We start from the raw sequence: 17,218 nt of genomic DNA, 5'->3' as shown, positions 1-17,218 counted from the left end.
CTTCGCTTAGCAAGCAGTTTAATAAACATTTCTTTTTTATTTATATTGGACCATTTACTTTAACTTTGCATAATAAACATTAAATCTTTCAGCAAATCTTTTTGGTGTTAACAAAAAACGTTTTCTTTAACAAACAAGGCATTCCGAGCACAGCGTCTCAGTGTCTTTATTCAAATCCCATTACTCACGACTCACGAGTGAAGCAGCAAAGCATATTTTCATCCATCTAATTTCCACAAAGTCCAGGAAATCATTGCTCCATAATTAATCAAACAATCCAAAGCAATTCACAGAATTTCAGAGATTTGAACTTTGACTTGTTTTGGCCTTTTCTCAAGGCAGCAGAAGTATGGCAGTGGGTTTTATATTTTTACACACTTCAGTCCACACAACATTTCTTTTGTTTCTTCTTATTAATTTGTATTTACAAAACTTATTCACAAAATATTGATAAAAATAAATGAAAAAATTGTATGAAATGAAATCCGTACTTAGGAATTAAACAAAACTTAAGAAGTGGTCAAAATTGTGTCTGACCCACTCAACTCCCGGCATTGTCTCCATTGTCAATCAATTACCACGCCCTATATTATTACTGCTTGTCTTTCATATTAAGCAAATTGAATAAAAACAAAACATAAATAATATTATAAGAATATTCAAACATAACAATACTTGTATCTTCCCCCAGTAATTTCACGAGCACAAGGATTCTCTGATGACAGGCTATTTATCGACTGCTTCCAACTTAGGATGCCGTGAGAATTCATTGGGTGCTTATTACCAAAGGACAACTTAATCTTGCATCTGATGTCCTTTTTAACTCCAGAATAATAAAATATAAACATTTAAATGTGGAAATGCTTCATCTTTTCATGTGGTGCAGATATCTTTTTCCTGAGTCACTTTTCATAACAAAAGTCTCTATTCAAACAGCTCTTTACTCAGCAGTTTCAAATGAAAAGATCTTTAACAAAACATTAAATAAAAATAATTAAATAAGCATTAAATATAAACTGACTTAATGACAGTTACAATAGCATAGGGTAATTTTTAACCCAGCGGTGTGTTCTGTCTAATATTTACCCATTATGGGTCAAAAATAACCCAGCCATTTTTAGAGTGTAAATATAAAACAAATACATTTTCTTAAAATGGACACAACACCACTCGTATATATTGATATAATAGTATAAAGATAAATTGATAAAATTCATTTATTTGTAAATCTTACTGATGTGTTTGAGTAAAACACAAACACACATAAATGAAACTAAAATGAAACTGTTCATAAACACTAAATGATGACAGAAGAGAAACAAATTCAACTCACTGTAGATTTGATCTGTGTCTGAACAAACTGTGTGTCTCTGTTCTCTACAGGTTGTGTAAGTGTAATATCACAGATGAAGGTTGTGATGCTCTCACTTCAGCTCTGAGTTCAAACCCATCACACCTGAGAGATCTGGATCTGTCTGATAATAAACTAAAAGATTCAGGAGTGAAGCTGATCTCTGATGTACTGAAGAATCCTGACTGTAAACTGGAGATACTGAAGTAAAGTCTTTTACTTTTACAAATGGTTCAATGGAGATTTTACATTACAATCTAAAAATAGGCATTAAAATAAATATTTCATACACACACAAAAAAAAAATGGAAACTAAAAGGTTGAGGTCCTATATTTTAACTGCACAGATATAAAAATTATATTTATTTTGTTTAAATGTATCAAAAATATTGTTTTTATGTAGTAATATTTTAAGATGTAAGATGATTTGTGCTGATGTGTGTGTTGTGATCTGAAGGAGTAAAGTTTGTGTCTCTGTTCTCTACAGGTTGTGTAGTTGTGATATCACAGATGATGGTTGTGATGCTCTCACTTCAGCTCTGAGTTCAAACCCATCACACCTGAGAGATCTGGATCTGTCTGATAATAAACTAAAAGATTCAGGAGTGAAGCTGATCTCTGATGTACTGAAGAAGCCTGACTGTAAACTGAAGATACTGAAGTAAAGTCTCTTACTTTTACAAATGGTTCAATGAAGATTTTACATTAGAATCTAAAAATAGGCAATTCAAATAAATATTTTACACACAAATAATGGAAACTTAAAGGCTGAGGTTCCATATTTTAACTGCACAGATATAAAAATGCTATTTATATTGTTTAAATGTATCAAAAAAATATTGTTTGTTATGTAGTAATATTTGGAGATGTAAGATGATTTGTGCTGATGTGTGTGTGTTGTGATCTGAAGGAGTAAAGTTTGTGTCTCTGTTCTCTACAGGTTGTGTAGTTGTGATATCACAGATGAAGGTTGTGTTGCTCTGACTTCAGCTCTGAGATCAAACCCATCACACCTGAGAGAACTGGATCTGTCTTATAATAAACTAAGAGATTCAGGAGTGAAGCTGATCTCTGATGTACTGAAGAATCCTGACTGTAAACTGGAGATACTGAAGTAAAGTCTCTTACTTTCACAAATGGTTCAATGGAGATTTTACATTACAATCTAAAAATAGGCATTAAAATAAATATTTCACACACACAAAAAAAATGGAAACTAAAAGGTTGAGGTCCTATATTTTAACTGCACAGATATAAAAATGATATTTATTTTGTTTAAATGTATCAAAAATATTGTTTTTTATGTAGAAATATGTTAAGATGTAAGATGATTTGTGCTGATGTGTGTGTTGTGATCTGAAGGAGTAAAGTTTGTGTCTCTGTTCTCTACAGGTTGTGTAGTTGTGATATCACAGATGAAGGTTGTGATGCTCTCACTTCAGCTCTGAGTTCAAACCCATCACACCTGAGAGATCTGGATCTGTCTCGTAATAAACTAAAAGATTCAGGAGTGAAGCTGATCTCTGATGTACTGAAGAAGCCTGACTGTAAACTGAAGATACTGAAGTAAAGTCTCTTACTTTTACAAATGGTTCAATGAAGATTTTACATTAGAATCTAAAAATAGGCAATTCAAATAAATATTTTACACACAAATAATGGAAACTTAAAGGCTGAGGTCCTATATTTTAACTGCACAGATATAAAAATGCTATTTATATTGTTTAAATGTATCAAAAAAAAAATATTGTTTGTTATGTAGTAATATTTGGAGATGTAAGATGATTTGTGCTGATGTGTGTGTGTTGTGATCTGAATTAGTGAACTTTGTGTTTCTGTTCTCTCCAGGTTGTGGTGTTTTAATATCGCAGTTGAAGGTGATGTTGCTCTGAATTCAAACCCCTTACATGTGACAAAACTGAATAATAATGTAGGTGATTCAGAAGTGAAGCTGATCTCTGATGTACTGAAGAATCCTGACTTTAAACTACAGAAACTGAAGTAAGATCATCTCTAATAATGACTTGAATAATAATTTAACATGATAATGATAGGCAAGGCAAGGCAAGGCAATTTTGTTGTATAGCACATTTCATACACAGAGGTCATTCAAAGTGCTTTACATAGAGATGAGAAAACAATATATAAAAGAGAAAAAAATAAAAATAAGAGACAAACGATAAAATCGCAATAAAAACAAAGATACACGAAGAATTAAAGTAACAGTTAAAAGAAAATTAATGTGATTTTAATAAAAACAGTTTAAAATGTTAAACAGAATAAAACAGGAGTAAAAGTGACTTGAGTTAAAAGTGCAGTCAGTGTGAAGCAGCACAGTGCTCATTCAGTAAATGAAGAGTTAAACAGATGTGTTTTTAATCTAGATTTAAAAGTGTTTACTGTTGAAGCACATCTGATCTCTTCTGGAAGCTGATTCCAGCTAGAGGTGGCATAATAACTAAATGCTGACGCACCTTGTTTTGAGTGAACCCTTGGTATTTCCTACTGACCGGATCCTAATGATCTGAGTTATCTGTTAGGTTTATATTCAGTTTCCATATCTGTCATGTATTTGGGTCCTAAGCCATGAAGTGATTTATAAACGAGTAACAATACTTTAAAATCTATTCTTAATGTAACTGGATAGTATAATTTGTTTTGTCATAAACCCCACCGATGGTTCAGCGACACAATTTCAGCTCAAACTATCAGGTTAAGGATCTTTGTACAACACTCATAAGTAGGGCTACAACAAACGATTATTTTGATAATCGACAAATCTGTTGATTATTAGAACGATTAATCGACTAATGAAGAGTCATCATATAACATGACTTGACACATGATTTAATTGTAATTTAATACATAAACTAAACTAAAAACATGTCATGTTGTACTTAATTACAACTTCATTAGTTTATGAGCAACTTCCATGCATTAACTCAGCATTAGTTCAGGCTGAAGTAAAAATAAGTTAATTATGATTCATAAACCCTTATTAAAAAGTGTAACCATTACATTATTACTGTTAATAGTATTACTATTAGTAGTACTTAGGGCTGTAGCATTACACAAATCTCCCAATACGATACATTACACAATACTCATCTTGCGATATGATTGAGAAGATTTAAAGGGAACAAAGTGATTTTGGTGACATCTTGTGAGTGTTCCATTTACTTGGATTGAATTAATTGAACTGAAAACTAAAAACACCAATTACACAATATATATCTCTGACTGGACAGAGAGCAGGGGCAGAGTGGGACCAAAAAATCTACCGGAAAATTTTGTATACCACCGGCCCTCAAAAATAAAGGTCTCGTATTTGTAGTAAAACTAGGGTAATACAAATTGTAATCAATCTGCAAAAAAAAAAAAACATTTTCATAATAATAAAATTATTAAATCATGGCTAAGTTTCCTAAATGAGTAACTATACAAAATGATACCTGTTTGAAAGACGGATCTGTCAATCAGCTATTACATAACAGAGCGAGACCAGAGATGAATGTGCTCATAAACGGAGTAATATGGAATAATGTGTGCATCTTTAAATAACTGTAAGAATTTTTCCTTTAAATATAATTTTTGTAATATAAAGTTTTGAGAGATAATAATGTTTTTTTTTCCGACTGTTATTGCTTATTTATTTTAACGTGTTTTGCGCATTTACCTCAGAGTTTATTTCAGTAATATTGCTGTTTTTCCGGTAATAATAATAATACAGTTTACATACCAATCCTGCTTTCTTGTCTTTTTTTAATTAGGGGTCAAGGCCTGAAGGGGCTAAGACGCCTATTGAAACCGTTAGTTTTCTTCTTATTATTATTCTTCTTCCTCCGCCATTGCGGTCTATAGCAGCCCATAGAACCGTAACTAGGAAAGTTATGAAATTTGGCACACTGATAAAGGACAGTCCAATGTGCCTCCACAGCAAATTTGGAGTCTCTATCTCAAACCCGCTAGCCCCACCAACAGTCCAAATTTGCACTTACCTTTTTGCTTATAACTTCTGATCCGTAAGTCATAGAGACTAAATTGTTTCCTCTGATTCCTTGGCTCAAGACGATTCGACCTGACCATATGACGTCATTTTCCGTCATAAAAAAATTTCCGCCATTTTAAATTATTCGTAAAACCTACTTTTTCGAAACTCGTCCTAGAGCTTTTGCCCGATTGTCAAGAAAATCGGTATGCAGCATCTACAGATCACCGAGGCAAAAAGTTGTGGAATTCAAGTCGATTCGCCAATCCGTTTCCGTAAACCGCGTCACCAAATTTTACGTAGAGCGCTAAAAAACGGATTTGAGGCTGTATCTTCTTGCCAAACTTAAGCCTATTGAGATGACACTTGGTACTTGTGATGCCAGTCAGGAACTGAGAGTGCATGCCCAGTTTCGTCGCAGCGCCACCTAGTGGTAAGACGAATGTTTTACACACTTATAACTTTGGCTGTGATTGACGTATTTTCATGGGACTTGTTTTCTTGCAGTCCTGAATAAACCAATTTCACCAATTGTTGTCACCAAACCAATAATTTCAATAAACCAATCCGTTTTTATATAGTGCGTCAACAAATTTTACGTAGAGCGCAAAAAAACAGGTTTTAGTGTGTATCTTCTCCAATCTTATGTCTATTGATGCAACACTTGGTAGTTTTGATGCCAGTCAGGATCTGAGGGGGCATGCAGAGTTTCGTCACTGCACCACCTAGTGGTCAGACGAATGTTATACATGCTTATACCTTTGCCTGCAATAAACGTATTGTCACGGGACTTAATTTTTTAGAGTCCTAAATAGTTGCCGAGTCCAACGATACCGCGAATAACTCCGCGAGCATTATTCAGATTGACTCGAAAACACCATAGGAATAACATCACCTTACCTTCTGAACAAAAAGTTCTATTGGCGTTATATTAAAATTTTCATCAGAAATGGCTGAAAATTGGAAAAAACAAAAAACTACCTTTAAATTTTGTGTTTTACACATAAATGGTTATAACTTCGCAAAGAAAAGAGATTTTTTTCACCAGATTTGATACGCTGATGTATGAGCACATTCTGAGGCCACACAAAAAAAAATGCTTTCACCACTAGATGGCCTTATAATTGAACAAAACCTTTGATAACAAGCCAGCACTATGGTCATACAACTGTTTCTTAACTAAACTAAAGTGTATAGTCATAAAACTAGCTAGATGTAACACAATCATGACCTGATGTTGCATGCACAATTTTGTCATTGTGCCACCTACTGGTTTTGAGATAGAATATGGTATTTTTGCCTAAAACTACTTCAACAACAACAAAAAAATCTAAAACCATGAGTCATCATGGATTATTCCTTTCATGGCTTTGACTATAATCACTGGTGGTTGCCAATTCACTCCCTAGCAACCATTGAGAATACCTTATCAATCGTTTTTGCAAAAGCTATATCTCTGAATCAGAACATCATTTTAACCAATTAAACTTGTTGTAACATGATGTGACCCATGTTTTGCCACTGCAAACACCACTCACATGTCCTTCAGTGCTCTAATGTTCCCTGATTGTCAATAACAGAAGGACGATTGCAGTAGACAAGAACTTAGATTATTTTTGTTGATAACTTTTTTGTTTTTTCATCTAAAACTATTAGGTTCTTTAATCTGCTTATCCAATCTAAATTTTACATCCTTTTGTGCCCTTTTCGGCTTGACCTCGGTATTGCTGCTTGCAGCTATATTTTCATTATGCTGTTATGTTAAGTTATATGTGGATATTTATTGCCATATGAGACGTCTAATATTTAAATATGCGGAATAATGTGTGCATCTTTGAATAACTTTAATACAGTTCATTTGAAAATTATTTTTGTGAAAGTTTTGTGAAATAATAATGTTGTGAGGATATTTATTGCCATATTGCAGTTGAATACTCTCCTCTATATGGAAATCACATATTAGGAAATATATAATGTGATACTGCAAAGTTACCCTTATAATTTTAATTTATGATATAGCCTTATGGAGATAAACCTTTGCAAATGTGCTGATTTGATCCATTCATGTACTGACCACTAGGCTAGAGATTTTAAACATCCTTAATTCACACTTACTACTAGTCTATCAAATAGTCTATCCTATTGATGGATCCGACCACAATAAACAGGCATTCGGCGGCTTTTTACATCAAAGGCAGAAAGGCTATGCCATTTGGGGAGGGGCCGTTCACTGATCCCCCTATATTTAAAAAAAATCCTAGACATGGTTGTACCTGCCAAACAGGTTGAGCATTTTTATAAACTGTGTTGAGCAGAGAGGCTGCACACACAGTTTGACCAGAGGGGACGTGGCCGCATATCAGGCCGACAGACTGGGGTGCTATATACAGTTGAAACCAGATATTTACATACATGTAAGAAAAAATGATGATGACGTAGAAAATCTTGATGAAAGTAGTTTATTGTGGTAGCAGTGAGAAAGCACATCGTACTTTGGGTTCAGCGGAGTCAGATTGAACCCTGAGCAAAGTCAGTCTTCACAGTTTATAGTTTCAAACCTGTTTTCCCACCTCTAATGCTATAAAGTATCCCTTTAAATGTAAATTAAGACTAATACTACAAATGACCTCTATATCTCCCACTGTGCCCAAATCCGTCATTGTAGTATCCAACTGTGTGCTCAACCAAGTGGTCAGATAATGTTTAGATGGATGTCTTTTATTATCATGAACCCTCTTTGATCTGTGTTGGTTCAAGAAGTCTCACATTTGCTCCCATACTACTATTAAGAAAGTATTACTTCAGGTTATATTATTGTATTGCTTGAACTGAGATTACCTTTTATGATTATCAAGCCTTTTAGAGGGATGAGCTTTATTCAACAGCTAAATTGGAGTGGAATCTTTGTCAAGGCTGACTATAAATTCTTACATACACTTCAGAAAAAAACACAAAAACATTAAATCAAAGTAATTATTAACATATTTTTTGCATTTGTTAAATGTCAGAATCGAGCGAGGGAGAATTTTTATGTATTTTTCATCCGGGTGCCGGATCGACTGCTTGTTATTAGCTGTGTCCTTCTAAGCATGGACCTCTCTGTCTTTCATAGGCCCTGTCCCAAATGGCGCACTTCATGTGGACTTTCGGTCTCGTGGCCTTAAATTGCGCGTTCTCACTTAGTCTACGAGTCCGTAGGGTGTCCCAGCTGTCATTTTTACGCTTTGAAGTGTGCTCATCAGCGCCTCCTTTGACCCCTTGATGCGGTCTTCAGCGAAGCCCGCACTGCAGCAGGCTTCGCGCACTTTGCCAACCCAGAAGTCCTTGCGAAAGGGCAATCAGACCAATCAGACGATGGAAGGGAGGAGTTCACACTGACGGGCAACTTCTCTACCTATTTCCGGTGTGATGCTCGAGTCTGTCCCAAAATACGACTCCGGTGCACCCACGTGGACTCGCATCAAGGGTCCCTAAAGTCTGGACTACGTGATGTCATCAAAGTGTGGACTCTGAGGAGGACCACAAGTCCGGAGTGTGCCATTTGGGACAGGGCGATAGTGGCAGCCTCAGAAGTTCAAGAAGAGAACTGAAATGAGAGTCTAGCCTTCTGAGGACCAAAAATTTGCGTCACCTGCTGCACACGCCCCCAGTAGCGCCCACCGCGCCAGTCAGCAGAAAACAGCGGAGACATTTCTGACTTATTAAAATAAATATGTAATCAGAAAAATATTAATTTATTTCAGAACATATGACACATTGATGTAGATTAATCTATTCAACAGCATATCAAATAATCAACCTAGAAATATACGCAACATAAACAGAATAATATTAACACAAAACATAACTTATAATACTAAAACAGTGACAAGAAAAAGTATTCTAATAAATACACACTTTTATTTAATAAAGCTTTTAATTGTTTGGGATATCCTCGGCTGTTAAGGATCCATTGGTTCGATCATTAACAGCGCGGAGAAATGAGGACGCATTTGACACAGCTCTTATCAACGCTGGCGAAGGAGGTACGTGGCAAACTCAAAAAATGAAAATTAAAAACAAAGGAAATAGAATGTCAGAAAAGGGTTGCCTGGAATGAGTTTTACAAAGTGGTAAATCAGGATGACACCAGTGCAGACTATGTAATGTGTGCGTTTAATTGAGGCTATTTATTTATTTATTTTTGTCGCTGTGCTCCGATCGGAGACGGAGTTCACTGCTGATATTCTAGAGCTTTCTAGTCTCGCGGCTGTCATCAGCAGCGCCTTGCATCGCCCAGTCAGCGGATGGCGGGCGGGTGCGGTTTTGAAAACTGGTCAGAAACGTTGGTGCGGATGGATGGTGGACGGATGATGAGTTTTGTTATGCGGTTGCGGATGAAATAATAGTCCATCCGCACATCTCTAACATGGACTTAATGCACATGGACTTAATGCGCGTGTCTTGTACTCATAGCATCTGAAATAAATCCAGCATCATAAGCAGCTGCGCTTCTCTCTGTCTAACGTGCACGCGCTCTCGCATCTGTCCGAAGTCTGAACATAAACTAAAGTAGTAATCCTTATGTATTTGTTCAGTTTTATGCGTTTCATGCGAGCTGAGGCAAACTATCCTTTTGTTTAAAATATAACCCGCTGCATATTTGCGCCTCCCTCACTATCGCGCACAGAGAGCTGCGCTCTGTCCAAAGTCAGATCACTAGTAATCCTGTTTATGATATGCATTTCAAGGAGTTGTAGCAATACATCCCTCGTGTTTAAAATATGATAGCGTTCCGCTGGACAGATGTTTTTCAAGAGTTTTTTTCCTCACTTGGCAAGCCGACCGGACGTGAAATGGGGGCGTGGCAGCATCGACGACCCCCTTTTTTTAATTCGAAGTTCGAAGCTGTGACTTAATTTCGATCGATTTCGATTTAAAATCGAAATCGTGACACCTTCACTTCTGATAGGTTAATTGATTCTATTTGAGTTAATTGGTGGCACACCTGTGGATGCATATAAAGGCACACCTCAAACACAGAGCCTATTTCTTTGACATCATGGGAAAACCAAGAGAAATCCACCAAGACATCAGGAAAAGAATTGTGGACCTCTATAAGTGTGGCTCATCCTTAGGTGCAATTTCCAGATGGCTGAGGGTCCCACGTTCATCTGTTCAGACAATAATACAAAAGTATAAAAACATGGGAATGTACAACTATCATACCGCTCCAGAAGAATACGGATTCTGAGTCCAAGAGAGGAACGTTTTTTGGTGCGAAATGTGCAAATCAAGCCCAGAATAACAGCAAAAGACCTTGTGAAGATGCTGGCTGAAACTGGTAAGAAAGTGTCATTATCCACAGTAAAACGAGTCCTGTGCCGTCATGAGCTGAAAGGTTGCTCTGGGAGAAGGAAGACATTGCTTCAAAACCACCATAAAAAGCCAGACTACAGTTTGCAACTGCACATGGGGAAAAAATCTTAATTTCTGGAGACATGTCCTGTGGTCTGAAAAAACAAAAATTGAACTGTTTGGCCATAATGATAAATGATATATTTGGAGGAAAAAGGGCGAAGCTTTGTTGAAGCCTCAGAACACCATCACAACTGTGAAGTATGGAGGTGATAGTATAATTTTGTGGGACTGCTTTGCTGCAGAAGGGACTGGTGCACTTCACAAAATAGATGGCATTATGAGAAAAGAGAATTATGTGGATATATTGAAGCAACATCTGAAGATATCAGCCAGGAAGTTAAAGCTTGGGTGCAAATGGGTCTTCCTAATGGACAATGACCCCAAGCATACCTCCAAATTAGTGATAAAGTGGCTTGAGGCTTGTTGGAGTGGCCATCACAAAGCCCTGATCTTAATCCCATAGAAAATTTGTGGGCGGCACAAAAAAGGCGAGTGCGGGCAAGAAGGCCTACAAACCTGACCCTGTTACAGCGGTTCTGTCAAGAGGAGTGGGTCAAAATTCCAGCAAACTATTGTAGTAAGCTTGTGGAAGGATACCCAAAACGTTTGGCCCAAGTGAAACAGTTTCGGGGCAATTCTACCAAATACTAAAAAGGAAGTGCATGTATACTTTTGACTTTGATGAAAGTGATAGGAAAAATTCTCCCTAATTCTCCCTAGCTTGATTCTGACATTTAACAAATGGAAAAAATATGTTCATATTTATTTATCTAAAAAAGAAAAAGTTTACTCTGATTTAATTTATGACAGTAAAGAAATAAAAGATTTTGTGTTCTTTTCTAAAGTGTATGTAAATATCTGGTTTCAACTGTAATTTGCAATATATAACTATTATCAGACCGGCCCTCGCAGCCTCAAAACACTACAGGCCCACCGGTAAATGTCCTGACTCTCCCGATTGCCACTCCACTACTGACAGAGAGTCTACAGCTTGCATTTAATGAAAATATAACAAACATGCCTCTTAAACAGAACTTAAACATTTTGGCATATGTCTTAAATACATGGGACATTATAAATAACAAAGAATCAACAAATAGCATTTTATATCATTGCTTTATTTTCCAGCAGGCCCATTGACATGAAGCTGTACTAGGGCACAGGCCTCCCACTACTTTTTCTTTAACATACCTAACATGAACATTATTATTATGTTTTATGCCAACTTTATGTATTGTCCTAAAGTAGATCTAGTGAACTAAACAGTAATTTCATATCTGACAATACAGATCAGTACACAAACATGTGTTGATTTTCTCAGCAATAATGCAATTCTCTAAACTTGACTATGATTTTGAATGGCTGAGTATATAGTTTGTTTTACCTCCCTCGTCATCTATACTTTCTGCTTCTATTTCCCTGCTCTGCACAAAGATGTCCATCTATGGGAGCCAGTAAAGATCGAGTCAGAATACGATTGATATTATTTAGAAACTTACTTTAGTTTTGTCATGTTTTCTCGCGTGCCATCACATGGACTTCTGAGTGAACAGCTGCTGCGTGCAACAAAAAGGAAACACAGACGCTCCGCTCGCGGACATCCATTTCTGCGTGCTGTTCGCGCCAGTTTGTCTTTTCCGTTAAAGTGCGAATGCTACGTGTTTACAAGTGTGAATTACTTTTCATATAGCTCAGTTTTTTTTGCCGAGATTAGCAATGTAAATTAATATACTGGCAAATGAAGTAAAACTTAAACTGGGCGTAAAACTTAAACTAGAGTCACAACATAGGAAACTTGGTAGATCTACACTGGGGCATGTGCAAGAGTAAAAGGGGTCAAGACGCCCCTGGTTAGCAGGCTTAATTCCCATACCCTTCCCATTTACCTTTAAAACAGTGTTTAGACGTCTTTCCCTTTAAAACAAGTCCAGCATGAAGATAGAGTGAGATGAAAAACATTTTGGTTATTTTCGTTATTCGTTTTAACAGCTTTCCGCTCTCCGCTTCGAAGAGTTTAAAACTAGCGCTATGACTGGTCAAAGCCTTTTTTCCCAATAGGTTGCTGCCCAATGCGGTTACACCAATAGACGAGTTGCCTAGTGCGCAAATGCACAGACAGTTGAACTCAAAGCCACCAAAGGCTTTTCGCGTATTTTGAAGTGACAGATCGTAGTAGCGTAGTTTGATGTCTAGATGCGTATCTGCTACGCAAAATGCGTAAAGCTTGGCAGCTCTGCTAGCGGCTGGGTGACCAAATAGCTTTTCCTGCAACGTGAACGGGGGTTAACACGGGGGGATTTGAATGGGACTTGTGTATCGATACTCGCAGCTTAAAAATCAATACATTCTCTGGGAAATAAATATCGATTTATACCGCTGTATCAATAAAATCGCCCAGCTCTAGTAGTACTGCATTCACATTTATCTAATGGATATTTACTGCTAGTGAAGTTAGCTCTAGCTTGAGAAAACTTACCTCTTACCGGCTCCTCTTGAGCCCAGATATTTCCTCTTTTAACGTTGTGCTCCCGTGAAAGGTAAGTTCTGTCCTTTGTGTAGTAAACACGACAGCATTCTTCGCTATAATCCGCCCTGTGTTTTTTTTATCTATCTTCTTCTATTGCAAATTTGTAAAGGCTGCATTACACTCTAGCGCTACTGCGTCATAGCCGTCAAATCACGACATTGCAGGCCCTTGCATTAGGTTAAGTGAAACCAAACATCTACTCGACAACAAAGATATTTGTCGACAATTTTTTATTGTCGACGTTGTCGACAATGTCGACTTATCGTTTCAGCTTTATTCATAAGATTAAATATCATTATAGTTGTGTAATAAACAACCTGAAGAGTCAACAAAAATACATGAATACAAAAACTAAGTCTATTAAAATGTAAACCCAAAATCAGCAGCAGATATATCAGTTGATCTGAGTGATCTTAGTTTATTTTAGTAACTATCAATCAATAAATCAATCAATTTTATTTATATAGCACAAATTCAAGGCAATTCAATGTGCTTTACAAAGAAAAACAAAGCTAGTAAAGAAAAAAACAACACAATAATAATACAGGAAACACACAGACACAAAGTTGATTCAAAGATAATAAAATAACGATAAAATAAGTAAAAAACAAACAGTATAGCTATGTTTAAAAGCTCAGTCATAGGCACAAGAGAAAAGAAATGTTTTTAACTTGGATTTGAAGATCAATACATTTGTAGCACATCTAATATCTTCTGGTAATTTATTCCAATCATGTGCGGCAGAGATGCTGAAAGCAGCTTCTCCATATTTTGTTTTAACTCTGTGTTCCACTATAGCTATAGCTGACCAGAGTTTGTTGATCAACAGAAATATACTCAGGTCCTAAACAATTCAGTGCTTTATAGACTAAGAGCATTGCTTTAAAAACTATTCTTTGACTGATAGGAAGCCAATGCAAAGATTTTAGAACAAGGGTAATGTGCTCTGTTCTCTTAGTCCTGGTTAGTAATCTAGCAGCCGAATTTTGAATAAGCTGCAGTTGCTTTATAGTTTTTTCGGGAGTCCAGTTAATAGGCCATTGCAATAATCGATCCTGCTAGAAATAAAAGCATGGATCTGTAAGGTGCCACCCACAAGCCCAACGACGGATGCAAGTGGAGTGGGTGAAGGGAACTCGTGTTCGTTCCTTCCTCAGCGCTTCTAGAAGAATAATTCCATATCATGATTAAATTAGTTTCTTTGATCTCTGTGTTTAAATTATAATCTGACTCCAATTTAATATATTAAGAATTTTGTGCATTATTCTAATAATCTGTTGATCATAATTTAGATGTTTGATTATTTATATATTCCCATAGTCTTAATTATTCGTTCATTAGGGACCCGATATCGCACAGGATATACGCCGGCCGTTTGCGTACATCTCACGGACACAAAATTGCCAGTTCTGATCTTAGTCAGAGGTTGCCGGGTAAACTAATATTTTTATGTCTGGCCGCCCCATGCTTGCTCCGATCATAAAAATAGTTACTTTAGTCACGATCATGCAACTTGCTAAGGCAGGTGATAGACATAAATCTGAGGCCATGTTTACATTAGAGCATTTGCGTTTTAAAACGGCATTTTAAAATGAAAACGATCCTCGTTTATACTGGCATTTTAAAAAGAATCTTCATCCACACTATACACCACCATAAACGCATGAAACATGACCAATCACGTTACTGGGCATGCGCATAAAAGTGTAAAATAACTTATTACTCTAATAATAGCTTACCTTTGCACGTTTACGCAGCCTAGGGGTGTGCGATATTGACAAAAAGTCATACATGGGTCCTTTGCTGGCAACTAACAGACACTATTTTTGAACCTATAAAATGTGTTTGGGAAAGTCTTATACTGTTCTATTTCCCCCCTACAACATATTAATATGATTAATAGGTTAATTTTGATTAAAAGGTCTTTATTATTTAAAAAGAAAGCATTCAAGTGAACAGTACTAAACAGTAGCGAACTTGAAGCAAAAATTTCAGCAAATGCAAACTTCAATCAAACAAAGTAAGAAGTGAAGTATTGCTTTAGACTACCAGAAATGCTTATTGCATTAATTTTTAAAAATGTGCGAGGTCCGTGCACGTCCTCCGCTAGCAACACACAAATAGCTAAAAGCCAAGCGCCTAAACGAGCATTATAATAATGACGTTGAGTTTATTGTTTTTATTAATTTATATTCACAAAACTTATCAACAAAACATCGATTTAAATTAAGAGACAAATTAACTGAAACGAAATTCATTTTAAAGTAGCAAACAAAACTTACATTAAACTGGAAAATAATGTCTGACCCATTACAATTCTCCCTTCATATTGGCCTTTGCAACGCCTATATGGCATTTAAAATTACAGTCTATCTTTCGTAAGCTAACTAAATTTAAACAAAACATAAACACTTATACTGTTCTAGCTCCCCCTACAACATATTAATATGATTAATAGGTTAATTTTAATTTTATAACTAAACAGAAAGGTCTTTATGATTTAAAAAGAAAGCATTCAAGTGAACAGTAAACAGTAGCGAACTTGAAGCAAAAATACATTTACGCAAATGCAAACTTCAATCAAACATAGTAAGAAGTGAAGTATTGCTTTAGACTACCAGAAATGCTTATTGCATTAATTTTTAAAAGTGTGCGAGGTCCGTGCACGTCCTCCGCTAGCAACACACAAATAGCTAAAAGCCAAGCGCCTAAACGAGCATTATATTAATGACGTTGAGTTTATTGTTTTTATTAATTTATATTCACAAAACTTATCAACAAAACATCGATTAAAATTAAGAGACAAATTAACTGAAACGAAATTCATTTTAAAGAAGCAAACAAAACTTACATTAAACTGGAAAATAATGTCTGACCCATTACAATTCTCCCTTCATATTGGCCTTTGCAACGCCTATATGGCGCTTAAATTACAGTCTATCTTTTGTAAGCTAACTAAATTTAAACAAAACATAAACACATTAAACCCAACAATACTCAAACATTAATATAAAACAGACATTATCTAAAAGGATACATGTTAAAACAATCCGATATAGCGTTTATAATAGCTGGTTGGTAGATGTTTACTATTTTTGGCAAACCTCAATTGCAAACCCACATTTACATCAATAAAAGAATTTTTACTTTGAAAATGATGCGCTGTCACGTTAATATCAGCTGTTCGTTTACATAAGACTCCGTCTACGTCCATTTACACTCAGAGCAACGTCTGAGTTCTCAAACTAAAACAGGGTCTTCAGCGTTTGCGAACGAATCCGTTTATGAGGGTCGAAAACGGTGATGTAGTGTAGATGAAAGGCGTAACGTAGTAGTAAACGTAGCAAAAGTAACGCGTTTTAAAGCATAAACGCATTAATGTAAACATAGCCTGAGAGTCCTGGTGAATGTGCTACCTGCTCCATTCAACATCAAAACACCAGTGTGTACATATCATGACATACTTATTTTGCGGTAATATCAGACTCCTTCTAATCTACTGGAAATAATAATTTCTGAAAGAATTAAAATAAATCAATACAATTCCTGAAGAATTCAGATGAATCAAATGTAACAATTTATTATACCAGGCAGGTTTCAGCTTCAAACATAAATTAAACAATATCATACAGAATTTGATTCAATTCCAATTAATTAAAATGACCAACAGTTGCAAAAGTTACAAAGTCATACCTGGCAATAGACACTCTGGCTACAGAGTACTTCCATCATGAATATAATATACCCAAAATGGTGTAAGAAGATTCTGTTAAAGATTTCTCCCATAATGTTTGAATACACACACACAAAGTGTGGGGAAGTTTCTTGCTAAAGAATACTTCCATAATGTCTGAATACACACACCCAAAGTGTGGGGAAGATTCTTGCTAAAGAATACTTCCCAGAGTCTCTTGCCAAGCCACCTTATATACACAGAATGAGACAAAGAATA

At 36.0% G+C, this 17,218-nt stretch overlaps 1 protein-coding gene across 1 annotated transcript in view; it reads left to right on the top strand.

The window, feature by feature from the left end:
• LOC141363157 (NLR family CARD domain-containing protein 3-like) overlaps positions 1-17,218 on the top strand; it is a 108,035-nt gene that overhangs the window by 71,939 nt on the left and 18,878 nt on the right. Inside the window, exons 3-5 of the mRNA XM_073865731.1 lie at positions 1,384-1,557; positions 2,292-2,465; positions 2,744-2,917. Of these exons, the coding sequence (XP_073721832.1) occupies positions 1,384-1,557; positions 2,292-2,465; positions 2,744-2,917 (522 nt within the window). The remainder of the gene's footprint in view (positions 1-1,383; positions 1,558-2,291; positions 2,466-2,743; positions 2,918-17,218) is intronic.

This window comes from Misgurnus anguillicaudatus, unplaced genomic scaffold, assembly GCF_027580225.2.
Source record: "Misgurnus anguillicaudatus unplaced genomic scaffold, ASM2758022v2 HiC_scaffold_33, whole genome shotgun sequence".
Taxonomy (NCBI): Eukaryota; Metazoa; Chordata; class Actinopteri; order Cypriniformes; family Cobitidae; genus Misgurnus; species Misgurnus anguillicaudatus.
The sequence above is the reverse complement of the archived record's forward strand: the minus strand, read 5'-3'. Positions and strand labels throughout refer to the sequence as shown.